At 46.0% G+C, this 21,754-nt stretch overlaps 8 protein-coding genes across 8 annotated transcripts; 2 read left to right on the top strand and 6 right to left on the bottom strand.

Annotated features, from left to right (window-relative positions):
* Positions 1–2,940: 2,940 nt before the first annotated feature.
* On the bottom strand, positions 2,941–3,195 carry BBBOND_0300720 (hypothetical protein; the record flags this gene model as incomplete). Its single annotated transcript, XM_012912899.1, has 1 exon — positions 2,941–3,195. The coding sequence occupies one exon, from the start codon at positions 3,193–3,195 to the stop codon at positions 2,941–2,943; it is 255 nt and encodes an 84-aa protein (XP_012768353.1).
* Positions 3,196–3,382: 187 nt separating this feature from the next.
* On the bottom strand, positions 3,383–6,889 carry BBBOND_0300710 (hypothetical protein; the record flags this gene model as incomplete). The annotated part of the gene is made up of 1 exon (XM_012912898.1): positions 3,383–6,889. One exon carries the CDS (start codon positions 6,887–6,889, stop codon positions 3,383–3,385), a length of 3,507 nt encoding a protein of 1,168 aa, XP_012768352.1.
* A 1,207-nt stretch (positions 6,890–8,096) lies between these two features.
* On the bottom strand, positions 8,097–13,157 carry BBBOND_0300700 (hypothetical protein; the record flags this gene model as incomplete). The annotated part of the gene is made up of 1 exon (XM_012912897.1): positions 8,097–13,157. The coding sequence occupies one exon, from the start codon at positions 13,155–13,157 to the stop codon at positions 8,097–8,099; it is 5,061 nt and encodes a 1,686-aa protein (XP_012768351.1).
* Positions 13,158–14,558: 1,401 nt separating this feature from the next.
* On the bottom strand, positions 14,559–14,790 carry BBBOND_0300690 (hypothetical protein; the record flags this gene model as incomplete). The annotated part of the gene is made up of 2 exons (XM_012912896.1): positions 14,559–14,690; positions 14,734–14,790. 2 exons carry the CDS (start codon positions 14,788–14,790, stop codon positions 14,559–14,561), a joined length of 189 nt encoding a protein of 62 aa, XP_012768350.1.
* An 86-nt stretch (positions 14,791–14,876) lies between these two features.
* BBBOND_0300680 (hypothetical protein) lies at positions 14,877–16,360 on the bottom strand (the record flags this gene model as incomplete). Its single annotated transcript, XM_012912895.1, has 2 exons — positions 14,877–16,106; positions 16,151–16,360. The coding sequence occupies 2 exons, from the start codon at positions 16,358–16,360 to the stop codon at positions 14,877–14,879; spliced, it is 1,440 nt and encodes a 479-aa protein (XP_012768349.1).
* Positions 16,361–17,294: 934 nt separating this feature from the next.
* Positions 17,295–18,143, top strand: BBBOND_0300670 (RIBONUCLEASE P-RELATED, putative; the record flags this gene model as incomplete). The annotated part of the gene is made up of 1 exon (XM_012912894.1): positions 17,295–18,143. One exon carries the CDS (start codon positions 17,295–17,297, stop codon positions 18,141–18,143), a length of 849 nt encoding a protein of 282 aa, XP_012768348.1.
* A 31-nt stretch (positions 18,144–18,174) lies between these two features.
* Positions 18,175–19,418, bottom strand: BBBOND_0300660 (protein kinase domain containing protein, putative; the record flags this gene model as incomplete). The annotated part of the gene is made up of 3 exons (XM_012912893.1): positions 18,175–18,496; positions 18,535–18,957; positions 18,997–19,418. The coding sequence occupies 3 exons, from the start codon at positions 19,416–19,418 to the stop codon at positions 18,175–18,177; spliced, it is 1,167 nt and encodes a 388-aa protein (XP_012768347.1).
* Positions 19,419–19,789: 371 nt separating this feature from the next.
* BBBOND_0300650 (hypothetical protein, conserved) lies at positions 19,790–21,187 on the top strand (the record flags this gene model as incomplete). Its single annotated transcript, XM_012912892.1, has 3 exons — positions 19,790–19,876; positions 19,918–20,724; positions 20,759–21,187. The coding sequence occupies 3 exons, from the start codon at positions 19,790–19,792 to the stop codon at positions 21,185–21,187; spliced, it is 1,323 nt and encodes a 440-aa protein (XP_012768346.1).
* Positions 21,188–21,754: the final 567 nt, after the last annotated feature.

The following is a 21,754-nucleotide window of genomic DNA, read 5'->3' as shown; positions in this document are numbered from 1 at the left end:
GCGGAAACGCGTAAATTATGGTTAACAAAGCGGCATCCGTTTCGGGCTTCTACGCAGCAGTCTGACGTGCGGACGTGCGCACCACCGATATGCACCTGATGCATTGATAAAATTTCGACAAAGATTCTATGTTTCACGTCCAGATATTTATCATAGCGATTGATACAATTAAAATTTTACTATTATTGGTTGTTTTGATCCTCAATTTGTCTGCGCAAGTCCATTTTCGATCATTTTGGCGCGTCAGTTTTTCCCAGTAACATAGTCGTGTCGTTGATTTTTCTAAGAAGCGTCGCCGTGCTCGACAGATATGTTAAAGATAAGGATTGATTTAACAAATTCTACCGTCGCGACGCGGTGTTTAATGCCTTTTGTTATATTACCCTTTAAAGGTTTTAATTCGACGCTTAACGCAGCCAGTGGTGTCAACACGATATGTTTTGCACTAATATAAGGGGTTTTAAACATCAAAAATACTACACACACTATTGCTGCTGGTCCACGCTTTGACATGTTTATTTGTGATCTCAGTGCTTAGGCTTCATGCGTCCTTTTAGCAGCTTAGTGTCATTAATTGGGTGGCACTGGTTTACATATATCAGATTAGCGGGTATCGTTATGCACTGCATACAGTTTGGAAGAACCGTCTTTAATTGCTTGACTTCTCATACGCAATTCGTTTCAATTGCGAATTGAGTTATCTGCCGCCGAAAGCTATATTTGTGACGGTTGCGGTTGTTGTCAATAACTAGATTGCAATACATCTTTCATCGGCCGTTCAGTGGGCTGGTCCCTGCCGTCGTAGCATATACGTGGGCGGCCTACATTACATCCACGGCATCTTAAACTGTTCTCAACCTGTGACCAATATTTTGATCTTACGGTTAAGCAGTTGAACTAGATATGACTGTTTGCGTCATCTACACTAGGGCTCGTGATTTTCTACATTCATATTCACGCACTATTGTAGTTAATGATGACAGCGACTTCAACAGCTGAATGAAGTGGTTGTTTTAGATAAAGCGTAACAGGCCAAACCGCCAGCAAGTTGAGTTGGTTCTACAAAGTTGTAGCCCCTTTTTGCATTTTTGCCGAAGACAGCACGCCACATACGCAATGCACGTTACCTGTGCGTCTAACGTATGCAATTCCGCCATTACTGTATTTAACTGCTAGTATGTACTTTATATAGCGAGTAGACCTGTGTAAACTTCGTGACTATATTGACAACTCCCATTTGCCGTAGGTCATTGATGACATCACCCCCACCCCAGCAGGCAAATAATTTGTTCATCAAATGATCCATCATCAATGACTGCATCTTGCGAAATACAGCTAATATCTAAGCTTATGATTAAGCGATACATCTCATCTGCAATGCTTGTGAGGGTCATTAACCACTACGCTCTGAGAGCAATCAACTACTATATCGGAGTTATCCCATGGGCATTGTAAACTTCCGCAAGGGAGACCTCTAAGCATACTCTCAGGGATTTATATTGTTTTTGCGTGAAGACTATCATCATCATAGAAAGAAGAATGACAAATCAATATCACCTGGCGCAGACCGAGATTAGAGAAGAGGAGGTATGAATAGATAGTGGAGATGAAAAGGTGACGGAAAAAGTAAATCACACACTTCAAAGTAGTATCAAGCATGATGAGGGACGTGAAGCATGGATATTACTGCGGTGGTGAATCGGTATCGTACCCATACAGGATAGGTGCCATGAATGACACGAAATATGTTGGATAACATTGCAGTATTCACCTGCAATAAATGCCGCTGGAGTGTAGTTTATGTGCTACTAAGGCGTTCAGAAGGCGAAACTAGCAAAAAGCAACCACGTAGTGCGCTAAACAACTTGAAACACCTACTGAAGGCCGTCAAAGGCAATCAGCTGACGTTGAACCGATGGGATTGAATACACTCTACGAACATTCATTTGTAAATACAACTGCCTACATCATACTAATTGAAGATGAAGGCGTTGTCTGATTGATTGTCGCCATTTTCTGCTATATTAGCAAGCCCATCATTCTAAGGGTGAAACGAATTATATATAAGATGCCCTCCTTATTTAGTATTTATATCATTGCAAAAATGAGACAGGAGTTGTGTGGCCTAATTTGGTATAGTTTGGTCGCAAGGAGTGCCTTGAAGTATTGCACTATATGATGCCTGCTTTTTATCGATCTGTTCTTATGAGTTTATTGTGAGCTACCACCATCAAACATTGTTAAACGTTTACTAGTGTAGTCATAGATCGAATATGGCACAACCGCAATCAGTAAATGCAGCGCCATTTCGAAAAGGTTCGTACGGTCGATTGGGACAAGCACTGTACTTCTTGGTCTATTTTGTCGAAGGCAACAGCCAACAGGTGCTGCCCATGTGCATGAGGGCCTATGAGCTAACATTGGGTATTCCGCAATCTCGGTTGTCTACGTTGGCAACTGTGTACTATGTCGCGCATGTACTGACCTGAGTTTCTCCATTGCAAATCTAGCGCGTCACCCACTGGCGCAGGTTGCCGAAACTTGTTGGGCCAGCAAATCTGCTCAAATGTGACGGTCAATCAGCAACTGAACCGCTTACCCGTTCCCACGAAGCTGTGTTAGTTTACTCCTCCACGATGTTGATGGCATTCCGTCTGCCCGGAATCATAAACCCTTGTCGGCAAAGTCCCGAGCCCCTGCTGCTTTGTCGTACATTATCATTCCATTTCACCATCACATCGCCTTCTATCCCCTTCAACCTCTCCCGTCTGTCTCAGTCTCACTTAACGTGGCTCCCTATCTCCTTCCACATCGCCACGTTGCCGACTCTTCCAATCCCTCGACAATTTCGCTCCTTATCCCCTCACCTTTTTACACTGCCATAGCATTCTCTAAAGACCATTTCCCGCCTCCTCGCCTCCCCCAACTCACTCCACCCCTTCACTTTATTCTCTTCACAGCCTCCCAGCTCACTCCCCTCTCCTTCATACACGTCCCCTTTCCCTTCTGCTTATTCTCTTTCGCCTTCCTATCACGCACCTTAATGCCCCTCGCACCACTCCTTTGCACCCTCCCACCTTGAAGTTTGCCTGGCTCTCTGGTCGCGCCTCTGATATCCTGTCTGGCACCATGTTGGTCGCCAACTGGGGTGTGAATCGTGGCGTATGAATTGCAAAATACTACATCAAGGCACATCATGCACGTTATGAACACCCCGACATGCGACACTATTGACGCTTTATTTGATTACATTGTGCAATTACTTTTCCGTATGCCGTATCACAACCCGACTGGCCGGCATCGCTCGACGCAACTAAGACCATGAGAATGGTGAACTAATATTATGCGTTGCGAAGCATTGTTATACGCGAGATATTAGTAGTTATTCAAGTTGGTCGACTAGATCATTGGGATCATCATCGAAGTAGTCGGCGTCGTAGAGTGAGAGCATCTTCCTGCTATTAGTGAGCAGCGCCTTGACGTCGATGAGGTGTGAAGCCTTAGACCTGATGGCATGAGAGCACAGGTACAAGACGTCCAGGCGGTACAGTATCGTGTATGAGAGGAGGAGTGCTGCGGCCGACCATAGTGCGATTAGCGTGTAGATGAATGGCTTCCTTACTCTGTAGAGGAACTGATCCATGCAGGTCATGAGCTTTGCCATAGGCCCGCCGTTGACCACTTCCCCCAGCTTGGTGATGAGCTCCGAACAGGTGAGTGATGTCTGCGGTGTGCCCTCCGGTGGCGTGAACCCGTGTAGGTAGAGGAGGGGCATAGCATAGGGGCATGAGTGGAGTGATGCGCACTTGGTGTTACCATGCCCTTCTAAATCATAACGTAGTTTCTTGAGTGACTCCCACAGTCTGTCCGGCAGGTAAACCGCCCAGATGAGGTAGGTGTGGGCGAAAGTCGGAGAGTACAGGGAGTACGCCCGATAGGTGATGGGCGACAGAAGTTTTGTGCACTGCACATTGGTGATGTCGCAGCCAAATAGCGTGGACAGGGAGTTGGGATGTGCATTGTCATGGATGGTGTTGAAAGCGTCTGTACCCCTGATACCCCGGACGGCTTGAAGGTCGGTGCCACGAAGACAGTCCCATTCGGGGCAGTTGGGATGCGGAGTGGAGAGGGATGAGCCCAGTGAAGAAAGTGCCTTCTGATAATCATCGTGCAACTCGACACCAAAATTGTGAAAGAACGAGACCAGCTCCCCTGTCGTCCTCGGAGTCCGCCTGGTGAGGCAGTTGAGGTACGAGGACAGTGTCAGCAGGGGGTCATCATCGCCGCACGACGGTGAGAGGACAGTGAAAAGCGTGTTACCAGTTTGGGAAGGTTTAGGCAAATCCTTGTGTTTGAATCCCATTTTGACACGGCTTTTTAGGCAGATGTTGCATGGATCGAAGAGATGCGTCTTGAACATGGAGTCGTAGGCGTCGGTAAGAAAGGCCTGAAGGGGGGAGTCAGCAGCAACATCCTGTCCAAAGTGACAACCCATCCAACCACCGCTCAATTTATCGCGAGCGCACTGCGTCTTCAGGAACTGCAACTGGTAGTGGCCGGCATAGGCGTAGTCACGTAGCTGGCAGAGGAGACTAATGGGGTCGGAGGAATAACGAAATTTGCTGTACTCTGACTCAAATTTGAAATCGTTATAAACCGTATAATAATCACGATATTTGACCGTGTAAAGAACGTTTGCTGCGTAGAGGGACGCCTCGGTAAGTGTCCGGGTGACCATGGAAGCGTCCAGCTTCGTGAGATCTCCAGCGATGTCGATGGCATATGGCGACTGGGGTGCATCTGTATTATATTCTTCTATAAGGCTTTTAATACATTCAGTAACCCATCTGATATAGCCATGTTGATTCAAGCCGACTAGCCAGTAGAGCATCTCCCGGACGGTTTTGGGCGGTGGGAGATGATCGGAGTCTGGGATATGCGAGAGGGTTGCCGAGGCCGGGTCTGTTGAGAGATTATGGATATACCATGGGTTACGGCATTGGGGACTGTAGGGATCTCCAGCAATTTCATAGTACGGTGTAAAAGTAAAATCGAGAGGTTTTAATGGTTCATAGGTATTGTGGAGCCCTAATGATTTCGATAGTTTCTCAGACGTTTCTTCGGGCTTTTCATTATACGAAACAATTCCAGATTGTGGATGTGCTTTACCAAATGTCTTCGGATCGATCAGAGGACCTTTACCAAGGTTAACACCGTTGGGATATAGTAACCTCTCAAAATCATCATCGCTTAAGGCATAGTCACTTAGCTTGTGAGCATTTTCACTATTTTGCCATGAAGGAATACTAACTCCCAATTCAACCATGGGGGTTTGTTGACCACTACCGGGAGCAAGACCGCCAGATGACGAGGAGCCTGGCCTTGGAGTAATTGTTGAGGAAGTAGGTGCAGCTGGTGGTGGAACTGGCTGTTGAGCTGGAGGACCACCGACCTGCAAACTCTTACCTGCGTCACCCGGAGAACCAGTGGGGCCTTGACCTTTACCATCCTCAGGAGGAGTTTCAGAGCCAATTACTTCTTGTGAGCTCTCTGGATTTTGTCCACTTTGACCATCATTTTGATTTGAAGATATCACACTTTCATCCTCATCTTCCAGCACTACCTCCTCATAATCTTCCTCCTCATCATCATCCTCGAGGTCTGCCGTCTGGTCTTGGTTCTGTGTACACTTCATATCCTTCAAAATATCCACAAGCTTAGCCAGTCCAGTATCATGCCCATCAAGCATCTCTATCACGCCTTTCCAATCATCTTTTAGAACTTGACACAAATTGTCTTTTCCAAAATCCTTGGCATCAAATGTGAATCCGTAGGGAAAGAAATGTTTGTTCAAATAATCTCCTACCTTATCGGTATTAATACTGTCTAGCATATGGCTGTATTTATTAATATTGTGCAATTTCCCCCGCACTTTATCCAAATTATCTTTCAACCATCTAGCCATCTTCTTAACAAACTCTTCCTTGTTAAGCTTGTAAAGTGTCGGCAGCTGGCCGGTCTGGGAAAAGCGGTCATTGGCGAACAACTTATCTAACTGGGTTTTAAGATCGGCGCAATGTGGTGTTAATTTGTCCCAATTAACGCAAACATTGTGAGATCCCAAGTATTTTTTAAGTTTATCATCTAGATCATTTTGAACAATCTCGCAAAAGTGTTTGAGCAATGCTAGAACGTTAGCTGTGTTAGAAGCCTGTGTGCCGGCAGTGGAAGACACCGATGTGACGAACACGTCAAGGAAAAGATTGTCTTTCCGTTGCTCCAAAATCTTTCCGAGGTCATCGGCCATAACGTTACCGTGTTTGTAGCCATTCTGATCACCTCCATTTTGATTACCTCCATTCTGATCACCTTCATTCAATTCGCCTTGCACGAAGCCTCCAGGGATGACACGATATGAATTGCTGGATTTTATCAAGAGATAAGAATAAATCTTACCGAGACCTGACCCCGACTGTGCAATCCTTCCAACCATATCACCCGCCCACTCCCCGCCACCCAGTGTTTTGAAATTCCCATCCACATGATATTGCAGAAAGTAACACGCACTTAGAACTTTTGGAATGCATTCGAGGAGGGCTTTGAACACCACTAGTGTTACTGATCTATTGTATTTTTTGTTCGTTGTCGATTGTGCTTTTTGCAGAACTTCGTCAGTGACCAATTTCTTATAAAACTTTGACACTAGTTGAAGGAATTGGGACAGTGAGTTCTCAATTTGCTTTCCATTAACACCATTATATTTGTCACGAAGACGCGTTTCCAGTTCACTGGCCACCTGCGTTTGCATATCCCCGTTACTTTTCAACCACTCCAGGAACTGGAAACAATCCTTGAGTGTCTTGAGGGGAACCTTATTCGCAGTCGCCATCCTTTCCACTCTCTATGACTCACCAATCCACTCTCAACAAACAACAGAGCCGACTCTTATGTCATGTGAACAGTAAGCAACTAAACTTATCAAACCCCTACCCTGACCACTCACTACGCCCACTCATTGACAGTATAGCCAGACGGCAAAGTGGGATGAGCAAAAATGCTGCAATCAGCATCGTCAAACTTAAACCAACCACTATAAACGCCGTAAACGAAGACATTTATTTGTCTACTCAACTCTTCGAAACACATGGACGAACGGTGAAAGCAGACGAACATCCCACCTACCCGGAGTGAGGCAGGCAGCCAACCCAGGAATCCAGAACAATCAGAGTCCAATCAGCTTTACAGTACGTATAACGTACGAAGGCTGATAACATATTAGTATTGACGGTGGAAGCGAGGGTAAGTCCCCTAACCTGGTATCCCGACCCCGTCAAGCACCCTCCCCTCGGTGTTCAGTCAGCATTCGGTTGGCCGACAAAAAACGTACCGGCAGTGACACGACATCCGCGCGCCTGGCACCACAGAAGAAACGCTTTTTGACGAAGAATTAAAATTTTATTTTAGTCGGATTGTATTCGGTCAACTAGTATTAGGGTTGCCCGGCCGCAACTCCACCCACCGTAAGCCACATCACCCAACCACGTGCCACCATCGGCCATGATTAAGGTGCGACATAAACTGTTCAGGTGATATACATAATGGCATTACGTTGTAATTCATTGCCACGAGGCCGCCTGTGATGCTGGGCAGATATGTCATCCCTAGGACGTGACGTCGAAAAATGCCATGTCACCTATGATAGAGCTTTCTACGATACCAACACACTCCACATCGTCACAAACATTATAGCCATCTACTTAATGTCGTACTCACAGCCTCGGCTGGAGGCGGTCATTAACTGGCTACATGGATGGCCGCTCACGCAAATTCACAATCCAGTCACAATAGGATGACGCAGCCGAGTCTCACAAGTAACGCAGACAAATGGAGTGACAAACACTGTAATGCACCAACTAATCTCATTACCAAACCGCTGATTAGGTATTACGCTAGACATTAGGTTAGGCGGTGGGTTTTTGGTTAGGTGGCTGAGTGAACTGGCCAGTGGCATATTTGTAGTTAAGTGTAACATTAACGTGATTACTAGTGAGCAGGTTGCGGTATAAGGCATCTGTGAAAATCACACGCGGATGCGATTAGGCTTGCAGGTACGATATCTTGGCAAGCCTGCCGACACGTGCGGCGGCGAGGAGTGACTGAGCGGCTATCCTATGACTCGAGGGACTATGTAGATGCGATTTGATGTGGAGCAGGTCTAGGCGGATAACCATGATGTGGAGGAGGTACAACAAAGAGAGGAGCCAGAGGGCGACAACTGTCCATGTGAATGGCTCTCTTATTTTCCACAAGAAATTGTCGCACTCTCGGAACAACGTCTGGAAATACGTGGACTGTAGCACGTTGTTCAACTGCTCCATGAAATTGCTACACGTCTTCTTGCCGCTTTGCCCATTCAACGCTGCTGGCGCACCAAACGTAAAACCGTACTTATACAACGTAGGCATGGCACCCTTGCACTCTACGATACTGGAGCAGTGGCAATTCGGCGCTTTTGTCTTATCGTTAACGAGACCATGTTGACCACGCCTACACCTGTCGGCACGCAGACAGGAACGACATCCCCAATCTTGGCAGTAGATGTCCTTGAACGAATTGTACAAGGAATTGAGATAATTCCACAGCGTCCATGGCAGATAAACTGCCCACGACAAGTACGTTTTACATTGCTTGCTGGCAAGGTAAGTGTATTGATCGGCGAATAAGGCATACAGGTACGGGGCACACTGGGAATTTTGGTCGGAACATGCGATAGACATTGCGAGACTACAGAGGTCACCGTATTTCTTATCTTCAGTTTGTCCTGCACCAATTGGCTTTGGATGCTTATCTACATCGTGACTAGCCTGGCTGCTGCCATAGGCATGACGCAGCGCGTTGGTCAGCTGGCTGGGGTTATCGTAGAGGCTAATGGAACGGTCGTCGATGGCAGCGGTAATGCCGTCTTCAATTGGATGACTACGAGGGTTCCGCCAGTCATTAACAAGCGATAACGCAAACTGGTAGTGTTCCGGCAACGTACTCGGCGCTTTGGGTGCAAGTGCAAACAGCGATGCAACCAATGGGTTACTGAACAAGTTGCCCAGCACGTTGCTTATGTCCTCACCCTTGCGATTGGATCCCGAAAACCCTCTGAAACCGAGTGGCGTTAGACATGCCATCCCAGGTTGTCCCTTGGGGCACGTGATACATGTCGCTTTGCAGCCGATGGCACTGAGCTGGTGAGGCATACACCCGACAAGACAGTCGGATAGATACGACTGTAGCGCTGACCTGAGACGGCAATTGGCCTCCTCAGCCTCGTGGTCCTTGCACTGCCAATTCAACGGATAGACTTGTTTTCCGTAGTAGCAGTCGGCCCAGCCGTAATGCGATTGGTCAAGTCGGCACTGCATAAACAGAAATCTGAGCGGCGCGAACATCCGGCGCAAAATGTCCAGCAACATATCTAAGCACTCCTCACCACTCTTGGGGTAGTACAATTTCAATGAGTTGTCATAGAAGTCACAGGCGTACGTGGTGTGCTCGTCGCCGTAGCCAAGCACGGTGGTGAGGATGGAGGCAGATTTTGACATAATGTGATTAATGACCTCGTCTAACTGCTTACACGTTGCTTTATTAGGATACGTGTTAATGTAGAAGGATTGCAAGTCAAAGGTGACAAGGTCACCGTCGCCACCTACTGGCGTAGCTGGCTCCTCTAGCATCTCGCTAATGCTGTGTAGTAGATCCGATTGAACAGAATTATACTGTAATCCGCACATCCAGCAAAGCATTTCGAACACGGAACATGGTTGCTTTTTGGCGAATGAGGAGGCATAGTGGCCGACGACGTAGTAGTTCTGGAGGCAGTGGTAGAGTTTTTGCAGTGGATATTCAAAGTCTTCATCGGTGTTATAAACATGTTCATAATCGTTACTTGCTAAGCAATCATACACTTTCTGACCTGTGAAATCTTTCTGATTTCTCAAATGTCCATTTTGACTTGCAGCAGAATCCGACACCCTGTAACCGCACCTCTCAAGGAAGTGACCCAAAGGATTTGGGATTTCCGATTTAACTTTTTGTGCACCTCTATGGATTTGGAATATCTTCCAATCTTTTTTGCACTTTCGTGTTAACCTCCCAAGGTCACAATACACCATCTTTACTATCGTCAGGCAGACCTTGGCGCAGTTGCGGCCCTCAGGGGTTAATTCCTTTTCAGGTGGTGTCGTTTGTTTTTCACCGGATTTGACATCTTTGTCCTTCAACAAAGCCCCGTTGAATTGTTTACCCGAGTACCTGCTCACGTACGCGTGGCCGAGTTGCTCGGCGAATTCGGAGAGGCCTCGTTTGATAACTGTCGATATGGTCTTAGCACTGCTGTAATATAAGGAAAAATTGATTGTTGTAAGGTCTGTTCTTACATTATCTAAATTTATTCTAAACGAATGATTATAGTAGGTAAGAGTATTAAGCAACGTCTCCAGTTTGTCAGAAAGTGGCATAAATATACGGCTGTTAAGAATTAATAGATCTCCTTGTCTCTGCAATTCTTTAAAGAAGGACGCGAACCCTATATTTAGAATTTTAGCCCCCTCATCGAGTGTGGATCGTGTGGAACATTTTATATTTAAAACCTCACTGACAATAGTTTGCTTAAGTATTTTAAGAAATCCTTTAACTGATAAAATACTGTCAGCCTCCATAATTTTATCAATCTCAGTGAATTGGTCCTTCACAGATTTTTTCAGGGCGGCAACCTCTTTTTGCTTTCTTCTGGTGTAGAGGTCTTCGGCTTGTTGTCGGAGTTCGTAGAAGGATTCACTTATATTTTCGTTAAGTTCATCACGAAGTTTATTTATGAGAATTTCAGTTGCTTTGGGGACGACCCGCAGAAGCTGATTAGAATCTTTAATGCACGAGGTCAACTCATTAGAAACTACTGAAACCTTCTCTCCAACGTTTATTACCTTAACTCCAAGCGCATCGATACTTTCCTGCAGTTCCTTCAGATCCTTGTAGACACTGCCTTCTACAACGTCGCTTTCGCCAACGTTGTATGTCAAAAAGTTTTGAATCTTATCGTGAATGTCTTTAGATTTCTTGTGAACCTCCGAATGACCTCCATTGGCACTTGTATCTAACCGTAATTCGTCCTTTGTTTGAAGCGACACTAGCGCATTCTTTATTTGGGTAAGCGGTGTTTTATTATCTGTAAGCGGACCGTCAACCACCTTAGTTACCTCATCCTGAAGATGTGTTACACCACTAATGGCGGCAGCATTACAGAGTGCACCCAGTTGTATTTTGCCGCCTTCCACAGTTTTACTGCCTATGTCGTTGATGATGGCGGTAAGCATTTCTAGGCCTACTTTTCCCGGTTGTATTTTAGCCCAATTACTGGAGGCACGCTTCAGATTGATCAAAACCTCTTCTAGATGATTGCCAATATCGTGTTTGTCAACCGTGCCCGCATGAATCCACACTCCAACGTTTTGCAACTTCTTCAGTTCACTACCTAGCAATGCCTGAAGACCGGGAAGCTCTGGATTAGCAACTCCGCTGATACCATACGCCTTCAACAAACCTTGTTGCAAATCCGTCCACAAATCCTCAATAGCGCTTGCCAACTTCCTATTAATTTCCTCTTTAAGAGCTTTGATTAATGTTTGCAAATTCCACTTGTTTTTGTCATCACTTTTATCATATTCATCCAAGTTATTCGGTACCATCATTGCGTTCTTGAGCCCTTTCAGCTTACCCATCCGATCCTCCAAACCACTCACAGCCTCATTAAGTTTCTGTTTCTCTATTCGAATCTCACTTGTAAGCGCCTCTGCCTCATTCAAAATAGCTTTGATTTGTTCAACAATATTACTTTGATACTTCCCTATGATTCGTCTTATCAATCTCTGAACCGTGTTAAAAGCTTCTTGAAGATCATCATTTATAGCATTTTTTAATAACCCTAATGATTCTGCATTAAGCTTCATAAGCCGTTTGTGCAAATCACCGATATGACGTTTCAAATATGTTTTGATTCCCTGAATTCTCGCATTGAATCTATCGCCGAGATACTCCTTTAAGGTAGATAGCTTCTTATCGGTCAGTTTGGAGATCTCTTGCACATCTCCATTAGCAGCCTCTTCCTGAAACCTTTTCACAGCCTGCAGCAGCATGTCAATGGGGCGTCGTAACTTATCTCTTAGCTTGCTGTCAAAACTTTCCAAAACCTTATTGGCCTTGGAGACCTTCTCAAGATACCATCCAGCACGCTTAGTCCAATATTCCATCTGAGTAGTTAGACCTTTGTCCTTTTCTTGTTCAATGAACTTCTTATGTTCTTCGACCTGGTTTTCTAGATTTATGATTAGATCTTTCTCTTTATCGGACTTCAATTTCACCTCCCTCTCATACCCTTCCAACCACTCCGTCACCTGCGTGACAGACTCCACTAGCCCAGCACTGCCTTTTCCAATTTGAGATTGTAATTTTTCCAGTACTTTATTTAGCCTTTTAGATTCATCAAGGATGTAATTATCATAAGTTGTCACCGCATTATCATCTTTCACACTCCCCAACACCCCGTGCAAGAACGCCATCGCTGCATCACACAGTCTATCCAAGTCAGAGTAGACAATTCCCTGACCAGTGTAGCCTTTGGAATTAGAATCAAAACCAAGAAAAGTCTCAACGCCATCACAAAGGTTGGTTAAGAGTTTTTTGCATTCTTCTTCATCAGTCAATCCAGTAAGACTCTCTTTAAGACTTTTAAGCTGCTCCAACTTGGACTGAATCTCCTCGTAGGCTTTCTGTTGAGAAGAATCTAAGTGCCTTTTAGTGCAATTTTTTATGATCTCACACCTAGTTTTAAGGTCATTAAAAGGGCCGTTTTCAAAACTTTTAAGTTCCTTAAGCTTCTCAATTTGAGCCACTTTATCCTTACAACATTTGTACGACTTGGCGGAATCAAGAGCCTTAAGAAGCGCACTTACATTAGTGGTATACGCCTTCTCAATAGCCTCATCAATCAACTTTTTCACAGCTTTGGACAAATGATCAAGCCCATTGTCATTCCCATGCCTAACCTGGATCAACCAGTCGATGGCCTCCCGGAGATTTTCCGGGCAGTCGGTGAGCTTCTTCGGCGCCATCGTTTAGAAGCGAGACAAACGTGTGATTGATCGTATGGAATTACAGATGCAATCCGAGGCTGCAGACTTCGACTCCTGCGCAAATGCGATTAGCGCCAGACCCTCAGCATACAATGTTTCAATGCCACCAACTACATTAGCTACACTTGTGCCAGATGAGGGATGTATTTCTATATCACGACAAAACTAGCATCCGCCTCGTTCACCGATTCCCAACCTTCAGCGCCTATACACCCAGAATTGCAATCCACCTTAGCTCTGGGCTGAAGCTTCTCAACTACATTCAAGTGCTTAGAGCCAGAGAGGAGTGACCGCGACATACGAAGTACTGGAGGTAATATTCACGTCGAATCATCTCCAGATCTCATAAAATTACTGGTCTACCCCATTGCTTCCAGAGTCCACTAATCTGACAAAGTGCATCTTCCCGACACTTTAAGGGAGGTATAAGTTGGGGCGAGTGTAGGTAACCGCCTCGTGCGTATCAGCAGCAGGCGTGGTAACGGAAATGCTCCTCCCCCTTACGCCTCCACAAGTAGTTGAATCTTCGATGTGATGGATGAAGGCGCAATCTTAACATGGCGTGCACCAAATCCAACTCTGAGTATGACCGAAGATTATTGCGGATGATAAGCAATTGTATGAGACAAGGGTGGTAAGGGGTGGCGGATTACCATGGTAACGATGGAACACATGAGCTAATAAGGAGAGGACAACGCAACCTAATGATAATATACTCATCCAAGATCGTCGGAAGAACACCGCCATCGTCTCGTTATCCGAATCGCGAGCGAAGATAAGCTGGTGGAGACGGGCCTATATATGATAAGTAAGCATCAGGGCCCGGTGGAGTAGCTCCACGGAAGAGCATTCAGCTAGTAGACAAGGCCCATGATAATACCACACGTGTTTAGTGACATGATATCAAGGGAATAGTGCGACCCTGTGAGTGTCAATCGCACCCAGACAGGACGGATGACACCAGCTAAGATCGAAACAGCAAGCCATGGATCCCGCAACCAGTATCAGAGCGAGGCGGCAGCCCCGCAAAATCGAAAACCGGCCCTAGGCAATATCCACATAGCACACTATAAAATGATAGAACACAATAATAATGATAGAACAAACGCAATAATAACTGTTAAGCAGAACGCGTGCGTTTTACGTTGGGGCTTAACCCTTTGAATGAAATCCGACTAGCATATCCAATGCCATTAGATGCTGATGCGCAACTGCTACATAGACAACAGTTGTCTATACACCTTTATAAGCACCACATATCATTTGCGCCCCATAAATTGGTTAATCACATTTTATTTAAAAAACATAACTTCATATTTGTTTTTGAATGCGTGAGACGTTTTGAACGTCCAATTATGCTGATCGTACTGCTTTCTTTAACTAAGTCTCAACTTCTTGATGTTTAAAGTTGTTAGAACTCCGAAGCAGCTTAACGTGCCTAAAACGTTGCATTATACTGTCTACAATAGACTCATGTAATGATAATGCGCCGTATTCATCAGAACATATAAGCTGTAACGGGCTAATAAGTCAGACCGAGATAAAATTCACTTACCGAAGGCAATTGAATGACTTCAATAGCGGTCTTTTGCCGCTGTGAAATGGTCGCCATTTTGGAGATTAGCATCCGCATATTTCCAACATGCGCTTATTAAGTATCAATGTGATGTACAAGTTTAGGTAAAGGGATTCGCCATTCTACACTTCGCTATACCGCGAATCTGACATAAACTCGACGCCGTATTTGAAAGGCTGTTTCCCTACCACGTTTTCGGATAGCAAGCTATCTCCTGCGCTAATAAGGTTATACCTTGCGGTGTTTACATTCGCCTTTGAAACAATGGACTCTTCACTGCTGCTAACAAGTTCCTTCCGATGCAATACAAGTCTGGACCCGTCACGGACGGGAATACATTGTAACCCTGCAGTTGGAATGTGTGCCTCCTCAGGCGACGAAATCAAAGTTTGGCCGGTAATAGCAGTGTCGTCCGCGCGCTGCAGATAACCTCTAGGACTGTTCAAACTGTGGTGCATGGGCGGATCATTTGCCGTTGCTATATCCACATAATTACTACGCGATGCAATTGAACCACCCCAAGCTATTGCCGAATGCGGGTTGCGAGGCGACAGCTTCCAATCCTCATTACGCAGTGGTGCCGGCATGACTGGACCCAGTGACTCTAGCCTGTTTTCGGCCATAGCCTCACTTTCTAAAAACGTATTAATTCCCGCGTTATTCTCATGTGAATTGGGTACGTTAGATCCCCAGAAATCTGTGCCGCTGGTATAGTTTGAAGATCTATTGCCGGTTATATCCACATGCTTGTTCTCAACACCATAATCCACTGCACTCTGTTGCGAACTTAAATCCGATGCTAATAATGGCTCCCTAACAGTGAAAGTAGCATCAAAGGATGAATACATTGGGCAATTGCCATCTGTTTGAGGAAGCACCGAGTTGTTGATAACCTGAGTTTGTTGCGATGAATCATTATCATCGGCATTACTATCATCTACAGTCACCCAATCCCACATATTAGTGTTAATTTCCTTCGAGAATGCCATCTCTGGTCCTTTGGTAAGTTGACCATCTTCACGATCACCTCCCCCTGACATAAACTCGTTGTCTGTGCGTATTTCTATACTCGTATCCGTGTTCAAAAGCGGATCTTCATCACATGAGTAGGTTTCCGCTCTGTATTCTTCAAACGTTACAAAGGCAGAAGCTGCACCATTGAAAAGATTTTCATCCAGTGACGTCTGCTTGGATCCATGCAAATTTAACAATGCCACCGAACAAACTACTGATATCGATGAAATCGCGAAAAATACAGATATGACGGTTGAATACCTCACTAGAGTTATCCATGGGTGTGCCTGGTGCAAAGAGTGGTAGTTGATGTACAGCAATCCGATGCCGATAAGCACCTACAGAAATAATTAAAAGCTCGTGCTTAATTTCTACAACCTACCTGACCAATGCAGTTGCATATAACCGTCAAATTGTTTAACGTAACGCACACTGATGCAATCAGCGCTGCGCTGAGGAACGCAACGCCGCACGTAATCACGTCCCTATTTGCCACTGCAGCCACCCCAAATAGGGCAAGGATTGAGCACGCAAGCAGCTGTATATGCAATAACAACCCACAGACAGTTTTATTATATCCTTGCTGAGTCATCGTCACAGAAATGCATCGCAATAACTCTCAGGCGCTTTACGATGAATGTTTCCGTTTGGAACTAAGTTTGTAGCAAACAAATCGTCATTTCACGGATGACAATAATATGTATAACCATCTTATTTGTATGATTCCGGGTTTAAGTCTCATCCAGAGCCGTGTAACTCTCGAAGTCATTTATGCGTTGGAATCCTTAATACATTAGATCGCCCGCCCAGAATATAGACATTGACTACCTGTAGTATTATCCATTTTAACTCGAATATATTCGTGAATTCAGGGTATGAACTGTTTTTGAAGCAATAACGTTTTAGGTTTCTTATGCGTAACATTCAACTGAATTGTCATATGCCAGCAACGTGGATGAAACCAGACACGGTTTTACTACCTTCTATGCACACATTGACCTAAAATGCTGCCATTGTTTGAAATTTGGCAACAAGATGACCAAAAGTGCCACAGTTTGTAGGTACTACATGTCGTGTCTATATTCACCGCGATCACGCGATATGCTCAGTGGCGCTATATTAGCAGCAACAACTCACGTATAAATGTGCACATTAGTCACCTGTGGTCGAAAAATATCCATATGTCATATTATCCTATCCATTTGACTCGTTGAAGCATAATACATGAAGTGTCTTGTTAGGTGTCCGTAGTTCAATTATCGCACCTTTTACCCTTGAAAACAGTCTTAAGATGGTTTCAACTGAAGAATATCATTACTAGAAGGTGCTTATAGGATTATGGTAAACAAACATGGCATTAACGATTGAGTAGACGAACAACCTTATCGCCGTTCGGCTGCACGTTTTTGCATTGGATGATTCCTGCGTATATATTATAATTCGACAACAAATGCATGTTAAACTGACAGGCTGTCAGTGACGTTTTATCAACTGAAGGATATTGAGCGGGCGTTTTACATGGAAACATGATAGACCTAAATGTCCCGTGGACGACAGCCAGCGATGCGAGCACTTGGTTGTCTGCAGCACAGCTACGTGGATGGTATTCCCTGGGTTTTAACGTGTACTGCCGTGCTGACAAGATGAATGTCCAAGATATACCACTTAATTTGCCCCCCTATGATTTTAAGGGCCAAGAGCAGGGGACGGAGGGAAAGATAGTGACAACTCTAGGCCGGCAACTGCCCGGTGGCGCCACTTTCATAAGGCGCGTGACTGTGATGCTAAACGATGGATTCCAGCCCAATTCGTTCAACAAGATTGCAGAAGGGCGTGATTACGACGTGGTGGCAGTAATGCCAACTACACAGAAGACATTCCAAGTCGCATGTGAGACACTCAACTGTGACCTCATAAATCTAGACTATTTTTGTCATTATGGAACGTTCAAAGTGAAACGCGGTATGGTGACCGCAGCGCTACACCGTGGGTGCTTCTTCGAGGTAACCATGGCAACGCTGGACCACCTGGGGTATCAGGACGAGGTGATGAGCGTGACCGTCAAAGACCGCGCCCGGATTTTCCGCGCGCACCTCACTTCCGTTCTACACTACATTCCATTAAAGCGACTTGTACTCTCACCGGGTAATTTGGACCCAACAAATGTCGTTGATCCACCCACGTTCATAGGGATGTGCAACGAACTTATTGCCAGTGCAACTGGTGAATCCTGCGACGCCAGCGCCTGTGTCACGGCCGCACCGAAAGGATGTATCGCAAAGGGGGCGGCCAGACGCACTTATGGCACGGGGATTCTAGTTCACATGGCAGAAGAACCTTTGGGGAAAAGGTTCACATCGCTCAATCGCAATTGAAAACAACAGAATCAATCACTTTCATCAGTGATCATGGCCTGTACGTGGTGTAATCCATGCCGCATGTACAAACCTTTATGCAATCAAAAATTCGCGCTTCAATATAGTTCGTTGGTATAGTGCTTGACGTCAAGCCCCCCCGAATTCCGGCGAAAAACTTGTGCTTCATCACGCATGCCGAACCGCCCATAGCACCCAGTCGTGCCGATGGGACCCCTTGCATGAGTTGCGTGATTAGGTCCGCCGCATCTACATCACATATTGGACCAAAGTCGATTGTGTTGGGGCTCCTGATAACCCTGTTGTAGAATTGCTCATCGTTGTCCTTGCTCTCAATGGTAAACGGGGTCTCTCTGGTAAACAATGACGTGCCTCGTAAGGTGGGACCTACCCAGTCAGCATTTCGTACACCAGCGAACCGAAGTACCACCAATCCACTTCCTTTGTGTAAGTGGAGCCACCGGACACCAGCGATGAATTGACGTTGCAATGCAGGACCTCCGGTGGCATGCAACTGTACGTGCCCAAAAAAGAGTTCATCCGTGTGTCGCGGTGATCGAGCAGTCTGCACAAATTGAAATCAATAATCTTCAAATGCCCCGTTGAAGAAATCATGATGTTGCTGGCTGTCACGTCTCGATGAGTGATACCTTGCCGGTGCATAGCGTCTATTGCCATCGCCACCTGGAGTGCATACGCCTTCGTGGTGCTGACATCAAGCCCTTTGTTCCGCCGTATCAAACTCCATAGCGTGCCACGCCACAGATACTCCATGGCATAGTAGGTGGCGCCATCGAACTCGAAAGCGTCAAGCCTGAGCGCAACATGCGGATGGGGCAGTGCACGGACTTACAGCGTGACAATGCGCTTGCAACGTCTCAGCCTGCGAAGAGCATTAGCCTCGTTTTTCGCACGTTTCTTCATGTTTACCATCTTCCGACCAGCAGGGTAATTATAGCGTTTGAGTACGCAGAGCATCTGACGGTCGCAGTAGTGATCTAGAGCATGTGCTGCCTCAGCATCCAGCGCGATAACTTCACGCCGCTGATCCGCAGGTCGGGGTTGACCCGAAGCACCATCATGAACACGAATACCATGTTGACGTAGCAACTGAGAGTCGCTTATGGTGTAATCTACGGACGTTGACGACGCCGGTACACGGAAAGCCAGTAGAATCCTGCAACTTTGCTTCCTTTCCAGCGTACACAGTACAAAATACTTATATGTACTCTTTTTCGTACACGTAGGTAAACGGAAGCTCGTACTTTGACCCATGGCTGTCGACTATTTATACGTGCTTTGGCCTCCAGACACAGCAACGGTGTCCTTCCAGCTGAGAACACGTCGCCATCACACACACACAAACATTTTACTGTTTGTACACTGTTGAAAGAGTATGTCAGAGTTGTTTACAATGAAAGGTGTAGCATTGCCTTCCCCGCAGATGACTAGCGAAGGCAGCGGCCACACGACGACACATATGCCGCGTTAGCTGGAAAATGTCAGCATAAACATTGCTTTAACTTAGTATTTTAATACCATATAGCACTGGACCCTGCTTTGCGCATTATGGCAGCGCTAGAGCCCTTTACGAAATTTGTCGAAGAGGATTCTCTTTGCACAGAGGACACAAAACGACACACATAATGCCGCCGAACTCTCTCGCGGAGTGCACGGCTGCATCTTACAAGCTCATTGCCAATCTGCTGGCGCGCGGCAGGAAGTCGTTGGCGGTAAGTATCACTCTCCGATGTTAAGTGCTATAGGATTCCAGGGTCCTAACACCACCACCTTTCTCCAAGATCTTGAGCGGTCGCTTCCGAACCACTATTGGGACCTGAAAACCGATCACGTATCAGTGCTTCTCTTCGCGGCAACGCGGTCATCTTCAAGGGCCGTGCCTACAATACGGTCGCTGTGCTCCAGGTTGTCTACCATCTGCGACAATTCGGAGAGAAATGAGCTTGATCGGGATTTTTCGATACCTTTAGCGTCGCCAACGCTGGATCTGGAAAATTTAGTGGTCGTTGCGTCCTGCATCAACCGATTCGCACGCCGAGAGTTTGACGATGCACAGTTGAGAACAATGGTCAAGACGTTGCAGCCTGCATTGATGCACTGGATCGACGACGGCAACAAATGTGTGTCGGCTACCACAGGACCATTGCTGGAGCGGCTACCACCTGAACACTACGCAAAATTGTGCACCGGATTCATTTGCGTAGGTAGAATCCTACACCGCCTCACAAGCAGCGAATCAAACACAGATGACGGAGGCGTTTTGCAAAAACTCTGCGAATCGCACGCGCATCTGTTAGAGAGGGTTCTCAAATTTTGTGCTGATGAGTTAACAGCGTACAAAGCACAATCGCCCGCACAAATGCGCGACCCACCTATCGAGGAGACATATGAGCCATACATCGGATGCAGCCTCGCCGTCATAGAAGAACTAATAGCTTTCGGTTACCCGGTGGGCGACGTCAAGGTCGCTTACTGGAAGGTTTTGGGTGAACTTGATATCCGCTGTATCAGGAATGCAGAGACTTTGGTTCGAACGTTCTGCATGCTGGGCCCAGCAAAGGTTGGTACTGCCAGATACTTTTCACTATAGTCAGATGACGTGCGAAGCCGGAAGTATCACTGCAAAGAAGCTTTTGGACGTAATTGCTACCCATGACCTAGGTGATCTAAGCAACGAGCAACTTTATCGCACAGTGGTCACTTGCAGCGATTTGGAGTGGCAACATCGGGGTGTTCTAGACGCAATTGGTGATGCATTTCTGCAGCGTTCGCACCAGCTTCCTGACTTGACAAAGGTGGTGGATATGCTCCAGCGATTTAGGACGCTTTCGTATCACAACGCAGCGCTTCTGGAGATGTTGGTGCGGCACGTGCACAACAAGGGCACAGCCACTCCTTCGCAAATTCATTGCGTGGTGGAATCATGTGTGAGTTTTCGAAAGCATAGGTATAATGTGCCACAGAGAGCGCTTCATTTCAACCACCCTACGCTAGAATCATTTGTACAACAGGCAAACTTGTAAATCGGGCACTATGCAACTTGGAATATCGCATATGCAGAGGTAATCAAACGCCAAGTGGGAGGTATTGCAGATTTTCAGACCAAGGATGGGCGTTGCTGCATCTGCAAACGCCACTCTGTTACGGAACCTTAGGGCCGTTGTGGCAGCGTTAGACGTTGCACTACGGGGGACCGTATACTATGCTTAAAGCGTTTCGTCCGCATAAAATGTAGCAGACTCTCGGGTTTGACGTTCTACTGCTGTGCGGTCATACGTCAGCGTTCCATATCAAGCTATTGTTTTTAAAATCGCACAGACACGATTGCCGGTTAATGGCTTTGTAAATGCTATTATGACATCATATATATGGTGTCAAACGAAGATTCTTAATGTTGTTGCGCCAGTGATGTCGTTATTCAGTGTAATGTAAGGCAGTCAACTCGGTCTACCTTCCACGTTACGGAGGGCTACAAATGGCACCTGGATATCACACATCTGTTATTTATGGCTGTAAAAGGTGAATGGATGGATGCCATGTTATAATAGCCCGGCAGTATTTTCATGGCAGTGTGATCGGTCGCGCGGGAG

Source organism: Babesia bigemina, assembly GCF_000981445.1.
Source record: "Babesia bigemina genome assembly Bbig001, chromosome : III".
Classification (NCBI taxonomy): domain Eukaryota; phylum Apicomplexa; class Aconoidasida; order Piroplasmida; family Babesiidae; genus Babesia; species Babesia bigemina.
Note: the sequence above shows the minus strand (reverse complement) of the source record. Positions and strands in the feature narration are given on the sequence as shown.